Consider the following 10,144-nt stretch of genomic DNA (forward strand, 5'->3'; position numbering starts at 1 on the left):
AAAATTAAAAAAAAAGATTCCAACCATGGGGTCAAAAAATGAGAAAATTCAGGGAATCAGGGAAGGCGTTTACATCCAGTGCATTCCAGAGGACGCCGACCTTCAACATTCTAATTTTAGAGCTCAACTGTGGCCCAAAACCGAGAGAGATCCTATTCTTGGCTGAGCACATTGACCTCCACAAAAGGCACGGTGACAATGCTCCTCCTACCCGATCACATCCCCTCCACAGGGATCGCATTCTTCTTGCAAGACGAGTGCGATGGCAATCTGTGACCAGGATCTCGCAGCAAGGGAGGAGAACTCCTCGTCCATGCTGCCATTGCATGTGCAAGGAGTCTTCTGGATTGTACAGAGCAGAGAGGTTGGAGATCTCGTGGTGGGCACGAGGAGGAGGTTCGGTTGAGAGGCACATGCATTGGGGAATTCGGGCCGTGAAATGCTTTTCATGCTTCAGGCCTGAGAAGAAGACGTCGCCGAGGAGGACGGCATCGGGGGAGGTCGCCACCTCCCCCGTCGCAAATGCCGCCGTCTCGACGCGATCTGGAGCACCCCTCATGGAATCTGGTAAGGGCCAAGGAGGATTCGTTTTGTACCATTTGTCAAATCCATCTTGCTGGCATGCTTGTCCCTGTAATGCATGTTGAATTCTGATAATAATGCATGATGGATCACAGTGGTATTTAAATATGGACCACAGAATATTGTAGCAGACTGTTTGAATTTCGTCGAGAGCAAAACTAAGATCCTTCAAATAAGCACAAAATGGAGTTCTCGCTAACAAATACTGAAAACTCACCTTGCAGAGGGTCTGAAACATGGGCAATCATCATCCGAAATAAGAGCAAACGGTGAACCTGCCGAAAGGTCTAGCATGGCCAAAAATGCAAGAGCATTCACATACCGTGAGTTAGCGACAGCCACCAAGAACTTCCGCTCCGACTACCTTCTGGGAGAGGGGGGCTTTGGCAGGGTCTACAAGGGACAGCTTGAAAATGGCCAGGTATATACAGGAACAACCCAATGACAAACATTCTTCGGATAGTCCTACTGACATGTAACAATCTGCTAATTTTGCTTCAATTATCTTTCTGATGCATGATCAGATTGTAGCTGTCAAACAACTAGACCTGAACGGATTTCAAGGCAACCGCGAGTTCCTGGTTGAAGTCTTGATGCTCAGCCTCTTACACCATCCAACCCTGGTCAGCTTGGTAGGCTATTGCGCAGACGGAGATCAACGGCTACTGGTGTACGAGTACATGGCCCTAGGTTCACTTGCAGACCACCTGCTTGGTAAGCGCTAGTCTTTTCTTCATTAATACATTCAAACTTGACAACATCCAAATTACACTACGTACAATGAAAATCTAGATTCTTATTGATCATGAATTAACATCTATGCATCATTTTGAACTTAAAAATCATGTGAAACAAATTATTATTTTTTGCGGACATGTGAAATGTATTCAGGCAACAGTATAGCATCACTTTCAAGTGCTGTCACCGTTAGCACATTTGATTACTAGATACATTAAAAACTTATAAGTTGAACTGTTGTTGTCGCAGATATCACTACTGATCAAACACCACTAAGTTGGCATATAAGGATGAAGATAGCCCACGGAACCGCTAAGGGTCTCGAATACCTCCATGAGAAGGCTAACCCGCCGGTCATCTACCGGGATCTCAAGTCCCCCAACATCCTTCTTGACGAGGAATACAACCCTAAACTCTCAGACTTCGGGCTCGCAAAGCTTGGGCCTGTTGGGGAAAAGACACACGTCTCAACTCGAGTGATGGGCACATATGGGTACTGTGCTCCAGAATATATAAAAACAGGCCAGCTAACTATCAAGACTGATGTGTACAGTTTTGGGATATTCCTACTTGAGTTGATCACAGGAAGAAAAGCTGTCGATTCAACTAAACCAGCAAGTGATCAAATCTTGGTTAACTGGGTATGCACCTTTTGTTCCTATATGCTCTCTTTTTTTTGCGAATATTGTTCCTATATGCTTCTTCCCCATACATAATGCTTAGTTAGGAATAATTTCAAAAAAGATGCTTGCGACAAGATTTCTTTCAGACAGTTGAGCTAAATTCATGTTTGATCAACAGGCAATGCCCATTATCAGAGATAGGAGGAGGTACCATGAGTTAGTAGACCCTCTTCTTAGAGGTGAATACCCAGAAAAAGACTTGAGCCAGGCTGTGGCTGTGGCGGCAATGTGCCTACATGAGGAAGACTCTGTGCGGCCATACATGAGTGACGCTGTTGTCGCATTGGGATTCCTTGCAGAAGTTCCTGCTAGCTGTGAAGAGAAACCTAGTATCGCGCCCCAAAAGAAGCAGGCTGAAGATCCCCCATTATCTGATGGAACTCAGCAAGATAAGAGCACATTCGATCGTCAAAGAGTTGTTGCTCAGGCCATCGAGTGGGGCGCCATGAGGCAAAAACAGAAAGCTCAAACTCAAGGAAAGACAACTGATTCTCAGTGCATTACAGATCCTACTGAAGCCAACAGGGTGTAAAAAGCCCATGAAAACCATGTGCAAAGTTTTTTAGGCTCCCTTGACTTGTAGCTTTCCAAATTTGTGCCACCATAGGGCTGAATTGTCATATAGAAAGTAGAAAGTGTAAATGGCATTCTTGTCTCATAAAGGTGGCAGGGCTCAGTCTCTAGGCATTCTAGTTCATACTGAATCCAAAAGGTTGTATAGTGAATTATGAGCCAAATGCGATTATGTGTCAAGTCGCAGTATATCATAGCAACAAACTTATAGCTACTGACTAGAACCAGATCACAGGTAAAAGATTGAACTTTATTTGCAAGAATGTTGGACATGTACAGAAGTATGAGAAGGATTGGATAGAACATCATCAAACATTGAACATCAGGGACAGTTCACTAATGGTCTAATCCTGCTCACCTCCTCCAGTTAGAATATGCACTGATAGCTGGCTTCCAGAAGAATAATCTCAGTCCTCTTTGAACAGTTCACGACCAATTATCATTCTTCTGATCTCACTAGTGCCAGCTCCAATCTCAAACAGTTTTGCATCTCTCAGGAGACGGCCAGTTGGGTACTCATTTATGTATCCATTGCCACCAAGACACTGGATTGCCTACCATAGGGGAAGGTTTAAGATCAATTAGTGGACCAGAAAAGTATTGAGTGCAACTCACTAAGCTCAAAGCAGTTACAAATACTAAAGTTAGTAAGAACTTTGTCCAAGGAGGATAAAGTAGGAGATCTAGGATGAAAGAATTGCAAAATTTGAGAGGTCAAACAGTCATATCTTATATGTCCAGTGAAGGGAAAAAAATAAGAGCAAAATATCAGGATATTTGATTGCATTCCAAAGAAATCATGTAGAACAACACATGCAATCAAAATTCTCATGAACTGAGGAGAGGGTTCTGACCTCAAGTGCAACTTGTGTTGCCCTTTCAGCAGCAAAGAGGATCACTCCTGCACAATCCTGGTTGCAAATATTATATTAGATGGAGATAGTCAGTTTACCAGGCATCAGCATGATACACACGGAATTAGTTGTTTTATTTTGTCTTGAACAGTGAACACATGAATATAGCCATGTGATGCAACAATGTGACCCGAAAAGAACAGAGACATGTTGGGGCTTTGAAATGTACCTTACGGTCAACTTTGCCATTATCACAGTCCCTGGCAACTGAGTATACAAATGATCTGGACAAAGAAAACTCCAGTAAGAAGATATGTAAACTTCACAGTAGAAGTCTTGGGTTGGTATCCCTACCTTGATGATTGCAAGGAGGTGTACATATCTGCCATTTTCCCCTGCATTGGAAGATCACTAGTTATGATTAACGCCAAGATCCTAACAATACGTTGCACCTAGAAACAGGGGAACACGATACAATGGGCTGCATGGCTATACCTGTAAGAACTGAAATTCACCAATCGGACGGCCAAATTGCTCCCTTTGTCGAACATAAGGAAGAACAACATCAAGGCATGCCTGCATGAGCCCAATAGGGCCCCCAGCTAATACAAGTCTTTCCAGATCAAGACCAGACATCATGACATAAACACCTGCAACAAGAAACGTATCGAGAATATTCATGATGAGAATTTCGGTTCAGGTCATTTTCAGTTAGAAGTTTAGTAAGTCTTTTAGAAGGATATGTTGGTAAAATCCAAAAGACAAAAATCACAGTTTTCCTTGTTTACATTGGCATAGGGAACTGACTGTCAACAACCAAGTGAAGATCTCAGAATAGCAACAGAAGTATAGAACAGAATTCAAGACTGCAGGAGATGATACCTTTCCCTTCTTCACCAAGAACATTCTCTTGAGGCACAAAGCAGTTCTCAAAGACAAGCTCACATCTGTTAACGAGATATGTTGAGTAAGAACCTATAAACCATTTAATGAGCCTGCTCAAATAGGAACATCTTACGTGTCACTTCCTCGCATGCCAAGTTTGTCCAACTTCTGGGCAGTACTGAACCTGTAATGATAATACTAGCATGTAAACATTTTTGTAGTTTCAGCAAGAACATTAATGTTTATCCTGAACTTTATACATCCAAGCCTCAATCTAGCAATCAAAGACCATCAACACATGCATTTCACAAAATTCTAGCAAGATATGCATTCATGCGCAATAGAGCATAAGGGAAGAGAATGAAGTGGTTAATTACCCGGGCATTCCCTTCTCAATTATGAATGCAGTTATTCCTTTCGATCCAGCAGTTATATCTGTTTTCGCGTAAACAACCTGTAAATCTCAGTTTCAGTGAACTAGCAGACTTATTATGGCCACATAGGATTATAACAACTATAACTAATTTGTAACAAGGCTCCAACAGATTCAGTTGCTCAAAATTCTGACAACCAGGTGAAAGGTGTCACTATGAAATATAACTGTTCTGAATGTGTACATGCTCCGGTTGGGAAAATCGACAGAACCTAAAGGAAACACCAAAGAAACAAAAACCAACACAACCAATGACACTGGTGAACCATTCCTCAAAAAAATAGAAAGTAGTGAACCAAGCACGGCTGCAAATAATACAGGGGATGAATGTACAAGAGCCTCAGAAGCTTACCAATGTCTGAGCAGACGGACCATTTGTGCACCACATCTTGTTCCCGTTAATGACATAGCCGCCATCTACTTTCTCAGCTTTGCACTTCATACTGACAACATCAGAGCCAGCTGAAAGTAGGAACTAATGTGAAATCCTGTGCATAAGTGGAACTAAACAGTACGGTATCCAAAGAATACTTACAGTTTGGTTCACTCATCGCCAATGCCCCAATATGCTCCCCACTGATAAGCTTTAGAGAAAAAGGAAAGCACATTGTCACAATCCATTATCATTGCAAATATACCACTCCTGGGTGGCTGAGTCTGACTGAAACAATGTTGATTTATATGGGAATGAACCTTCGGCAAATACTTTTCCTTTTGGGCAGGGCTGCCATGACGGACCTACATATAAATACCACAAACATTACAGTCGTGTTATTCAGGGGTTAATTTAATCAATGTACTAATGACTAATAACATAGCAGAACCAAAATAGACTTGTACCAGCTGGTTGATGCAGAGATTTGAGTGTGCACCGTAGGAAAGGCCGACCGACCCGGACGCCCTGCTGATCTCCTCCATGGCGATGCAGTGGTACATGTAACCGAGCCCGAGCCCTCCGTACTCCTCTATGGAACATGACAACCCCGTGTTACTTAATGTATTCCATCAACTAACATTAGACAATACAGAGCCAGACAGTGTTGAAAACGGCAGTTATGTTAATGCACTCCACTGAGGCTTTAACAAAGATGACCATCCTTCATCCGTCTTGATTAATCTATTCCCTTAACCTCCCCTGAGGTCCCACCTACTCCTGTCTTAATTAAAGGAGTAGCACTTTCACTTTACTGAGGACTTAAACATTGTGTACTAGTAGTAGTAAGTGGTAGTATTTGACTAGTTCCTATCAATTGCGGCACAAGCAAAGGAGTACTAACGCATTGGGGATCAGATTCAATATTCAAACATGGCCCAGGGTAGAAACATTACATAGTACTCCCTCCGGTCACAAATATAAGATGTTTCGGATATTTTAATACGGATTACATACGGATTGAAATGAGTGAACTGACACACTAAAACGTTTCTATATACATCCGATTCAGAAAAAAGTTACTCACGTGGGTCGGAGGGAGTAGAACATCTTATATTTGTGAACCGAGGCCTTCTGTTCACTATTATAAGATATTTTAACTTTCTTCTGAATCGGATGCATTTTAATGTATGTGTTCACTCATTTCAGTCCGTATATAGTCCATATTGAAATATGCAAAACATCTCATAATAGTGAACGGAGGGAGTAGCATTTACTAGTAGTACTGGTACCCTGTGTTCTGCTTGTGTCTTGTAAGACCGAAATGGTGTTGGAATATAGATGCATTTTACCTGGCGAGGTGAGGCCGTGCAGGTTGAAGTCCCCCATGAGCTTCCACAGATTCTTCTCCTGCGCGCCCGCCCCAAGCACAGGCCAAATTAATTACTAACAGACACCGGAACTCGAACGGCGAATCAATCAACGGTACTGTACGAGGAATCGCACACCCTAGACTTCCCTACCTTGGGGAAGTGGTTGGAGGCGTCGATGGCGGCGGCGTGCGGCGCGATGTGCTCCTGCGCGAACCGGTGCACGCTCTCCTTGAACTGCGAAAGGGAAAATCACACCAGCCGCGGTGAGCGAGGGCGCGAATCGCGGGCCAGCCGGCCCCTCTCCGCGGCGGCGGAACGGAAACGGCGAATTCGAGGGTCTCGCGGCGCGGCGGGGCTGATTAGTTAGCTGATTAATTACCTGCTCCTGGGTGTCGTCGAAGAGGAGGGAGGACGAGGCGGAGAGCCACCGGCGCGCGGGCCCCGCGCCCGCCGCGCGGCGGAGGAGCGCCGGGAGCCGGCGCTGCATCTCGGCGGAAAGGGAGACGACGGATGACTGGAGCAGAGTACAAAAGCTTGCTTGCTCGAGTGCCGCGGCTGCTGCCTCTGCCTCGTGGAGCCGTGGACGAAGGCTACGCGTGTCCTTTTCTACGGGGACGAGGAGGAGTGGCGTGTGGGGATTTGCGAGCCCGAACAGGCCACGACGACCGTCGTTCGGTGCACTTGCGTGATTGTGTCTGGTGCAGGAGTGTGATTAAATGGAAGCGGCACGTGGGATGTGATCCGTTAACTAGTTTGCCTTATCCTCTTTGTCATCGTCGAGCTGGCTAGGCAGGAGTGTCCAACTTTCAGGCGGCTTCTTCTGATCTGATCTCTCATCGACGGTGCGGGAAAGAGAAGAGGATAGACAGGTGGGGCACGAGTTGTCCCCTCGGCAGCTCATCTCTGATCCATGTTTTTTTTTTTTTGCGGGTATCTCTGATCCATGTTGCCGTGTGCTGGCTATCAAACTATGTCAAGAAGGTCCCTAAGAAAAATGCGCTTCTTTCAATCTATATAAAAGTTGTGCTAAGCGTGCGTCAATTAATATAGATCGGAGGGGGTGCATAAGTTTGTGTTTGGGTGGCAATGCCATGTGATTTTGTTGTCCTGGTTATCTTCAATGTTTTTTTTTTCTTGAACACAAAAAGGGTCTTGAAGGACCCAGACTTCATTGGATAAACATGAAAGCACAAATTACAGAAGGACCCAAATAAAAAAGCGTGTTGCAACTTAGTTCCTGAATTTACAAGGAGAACCCCAGGCTGAAAGAAAGAAACACGACCGGGTCCTTGACAACCACCGCGGGGGACAAACCACTTGGCGTGACGAAATCGCCATGGAAGCATCACCTGCTCACCATGGTCTCTGACTCGCCACTGGAATTGCCTCCCATTAGGCATGCAAGCCGAGAGGAATGGAGTCAGCCGTCATTCGACTAGAAGAAGCAGATCACCTACGAAGACCAGCAACCATCCATGTGTGTCGTCACTCCACCAAGGTGGCATATGTTGACAGGCTCGAACTCGACTTGCGGCCTTCAGTTTTCTACGCCTTCTCTGCTCCTCATCCACCACCATGGTGGCCCGAGAAAACAAGCAAGAGCAGATGGATGCCCTTTAGAACAGGGAACACCCGAGCCACACCGAGTTTATTCAAGGGGATCCTGCCAAATCTAGTGCCTTCCACTTCCCTCCACCATGGGGGCAAAGGAAAAAAGACGACGGCGGCAACCACCAGACGCTGCTCGGAGCTCCGGTGATTTGCGTCCCGATGGCATATCGCCAGACTACGGCATGAGGCCAAGACTAACTAATACTACGGCTACCCTAATATGCACAAGGAAGGCCCGAGCACCTCTCCTTAGTCATCTCCGGCTGACAATGTCGTCGAACGAGGCATTGGATCGGGCCGCGTGGCCATGAATGATCCTCAAAAGAGGGAGGCGGAGGAAGAGAGTGGAGTGGAGGGGAAAGAGGAGGCATGAAACTGTCTACGTCTTTGTTGCGAGAAAATCAGCTTTTCTCCAAGGCTATAGGCAAATCACTTCTCGTGACTGAGAAAATAGGCAATCCAAAAAAAATCTATGTTAAAGGTCGTTTGTGTGTGTGTTGTTAATGAGTGATGCTACACGTTGGTTGGCTGGTGTGAGGATAAAATCCGCTGACTTCCCAGCCGTTAGATCCCGCCCACAATGGCCATTTGATCGGCCCGCCGTGGTTTGGGGTTTGCAACATGAACTATGTTGTGTTTCCTTTGTAAACACTTCTCAACCTTCCAAACTTTTTTTTTGCAGTTGTCCAGCCGAGGCACAAGATGTCCCTTCCCGCCACCTATTGTCGGAGTGGCAAGTGAAAGGGAGGCGGATCCATGGGCTTGCCGACGAAGATCGAGGGGGAGGAAGGCTTTGCCCTAGTCGCCTTGTGAGGGTGGAAAGAAAGACATGGTTATGTTACTTTCAGAATGCTAACGGGGGAATAGCTCTAATGAATTCTATCACTTTAATAATAATAATTTTATTTCATAACTCAAGTGGTATTTTTGTGATTACAGTGTTTTTTCTGGACGAAAATTCTCTGACTTAAGTCACCACCCATAGAGCCCAGGTACCTTTTGGTCGCATCGCGTCAGCATCTATGGGCAGGCTTGGGTCGTCGCTCGAAGCTTCTTCGGCTTTGGGTGGATGGTCTCGATGGTCTCCTACCCTATACATGTGACCGTGTCACCTTCCTTCTTGGTCCTCATTGTTCTCGAGTGTTAGAGATACTAGCAGAACGCCCGTGCGTTGCTACGGGCTCCTTGTATATGACAATGGTTCAACCTCAATTATATATAATACTCCCTCAATTCCTAAATATAAGTTCTTTTAGAATCATGCTTATGCCCATTGTCAGCCTTTTTCGATGTAAAGACCCTCTTTCTCACTCTCTGTCTCTCATCCCTGAGCTCTCTTCTTTATCTTTCTTTCTCTCTCCACCCATTTCCCTATTTTCTCTCTCTCTCTCTCTCTCTCCACCTCCATCCTCTGTAATTCCCTCAGTCAGTTATTTAAGTGTTTGATTATACACACAATAATATTTTTCAGTGTAATGTTTCAGGACTAATTATATTTGCCACCACAATAGAAGGACTTTCGTGGAAATTGTTGTGGGTGACTCGCTCTATCCTTATTCGTTAAAAGTTTTCTGGAGTCATGGAAAATATTTTGTGGAGCGCTACAACACACTCCACACACATGGTGGTGTAATTTTTCAGTTTTGATAAGAAAACTTACAAAAAGTATTTGTGTGAAGCATAGTAAGCAAGATAGTTAGGTCATTGTGGATGCGATGATATGAACAAGAATATCTACAAGTTTAAAAGATTTCATAACAATGATCTATGAACTCTATTTATAATTTATTTTGCACTACCATAAACCAAGTCATTACAAACACTACTTGCCTTCATGCCTTGGTCCATCAAGTATTCTCAAGATTTTAGTGTAATATCAAGTCAACATTGTTTAGAAAACTTAGCCCATTGAATAACCTTAACAAGAACATTTTCACAGAGCGATGTGTTACTATTTATACATCAAAGCTTAACCAGTTGCAGATTTTTCCTACATCAAAACTAATTACTCGTCTATAAGGTGGTTATTTCACCACATG

At 44.5% G+C, this 10,144-nt stretch overlaps 2 protein-coding genes across 6 annotated transcripts; one reads left to right on the forward strand and one right to left on the reverse strand.

Annotated features, from left to right (window-relative positions):
• Window positions 1-4: 4 nt before the first annotated feature.
• On the reverse strand, window positions 5-7,180 carry LOC123189255 (isovaleryl-CoA dehydrogenase, mitochondrial). 5 transcript variants are annotated; one of them, XR_006495686.1, is made up of 17 exons: window positions 6,874-7,180; window positions 6,645-6,728; window positions 6,474-6,531; window positions 5,589-5,713; window positions 5,442-5,486; window positions 5,284-5,332; window positions 5,101-5,210; window positions 4,693-4,769; window positions 4,449-4,499; window positions 4,313-4,377; window positions 3,926-4,080; window positions 3,785-3,825; window positions 3,660-3,714; window positions 3,431-3,487; window positions 2,935-3,130; window positions 800-1,764; window positions 5-631 (listed from the first exon to the last, which is right to left on the reverse strand). XR_006495686.1 is itself a non-coding variant. In XM_044601646.1 (16 exons), the coding sequence occupies exons 1-15, from the start codon at window positions 6,979-6,981 to the stop codon at window positions 2,984-2,986; spliced, it is 1,227 nt and encodes a 408-aa protein (XP_044457581.1). In that variant the 5' UTR covers window positions 6,982-7,180; the 3' UTR covers window positions 5-631; window positions 2,935-2,983. The 5 variants fall into 5 exon arrangements, 3 of the variants coding, with proteins under 3 accessions (XP_044457581.1, XP_044457573.1, XP_044457566.1); XR_006495694.1 differs by lacking the exon at window positions 5-631 and adding an exon at window positions 2,155-2,374 and having other exon boundaries at window positions 1,425-1,764; XM_044601646.1 differs by lacking the exon at window positions 800-1,764.
• On the forward strand, window positions 327-2,535 carry LOC123189248 (probable serine/threonine-protein kinase PBL25). Its single transcript, XM_044601627.1, has 5 exons — window positions 327-567; window positions 807-1,003; window positions 1,107-1,296; window positions 1,570-1,961; window positions 2,122-2,535. Exons 1-5 carry the CDS (start codon window positions 327-329, stop codon window positions 2,533-2,535), a joined length of 1,434 nt encoding a protein of 477 aa, XP_044457562.1.
• Window positions 7,181-10,144: the final 2,964 nt, after the last annotated feature.

Source organism: Triticum aestivum, chromosome 1A (genome assembly GCF_018294505.1).
Source record: "Triticum aestivum cultivar Chinese Spring chromosome 1A, IWGSC CS RefSeq v2.1, whole genome shotgun sequence".
NCBI lineage: Eukaryota > Viridiplantae > Streptophyta > Magnoliopsida > Poales > Poaceae > Triticum > Triticum aestivum.

What these genes read in the sequence shown, in the direction of transcription:
- LOC123189248 (XM_044601627.1), top strand. Translation starts at nt 327, where the DNA reads ATGTGCAAGGAGTCTTCTGGATTGTACAGAGCAGAGAGGTTGGAGATC. An exon ending in GACAGCTTGAAAATGGCCAG is followed by an intron (nt 1,004 to 1,106) that starts GTATATACAGGA and finishes ATGCATGATCAG; the next exon opens with ATTGTAGCTGTCAAACAACT. An exon ending in ACTTGCAGACCACCTGCTTG is followed by an intron (nt 1,297 to 1,569) that starts GTAAGCGCTAGT and finishes TTGTTGTCGCAG; the next exon opens with ATATCACTACTGATCAAACA.
- LOC123189255 (XM_044601646.1), bottom strand. Translation starts at nt 6,981, where the DNA reads ATGCAGCGCCGGCTCCCGGCGCTCCTCCGCCGCGCGGCGGGCGCGGGG. An exon ending in GTCCGTCTGCTCAGACATTG is followed by an intron (nt 4,770 to 5,100) that starts GTAAGCTTCTGA and finishes TGAGATTTACAG; the next exon opens with GTTGTTTACGCGAAAACAGA. An exon ending in TCTTGGTGAAGAAGGGAAAG is followed by an intron (nt 4,081 to 4,312) that starts GTATCATCTCCT and finishes TTCTTGTTGCAG; the next exon opens with GTGTTTATGTCATGATGTCT.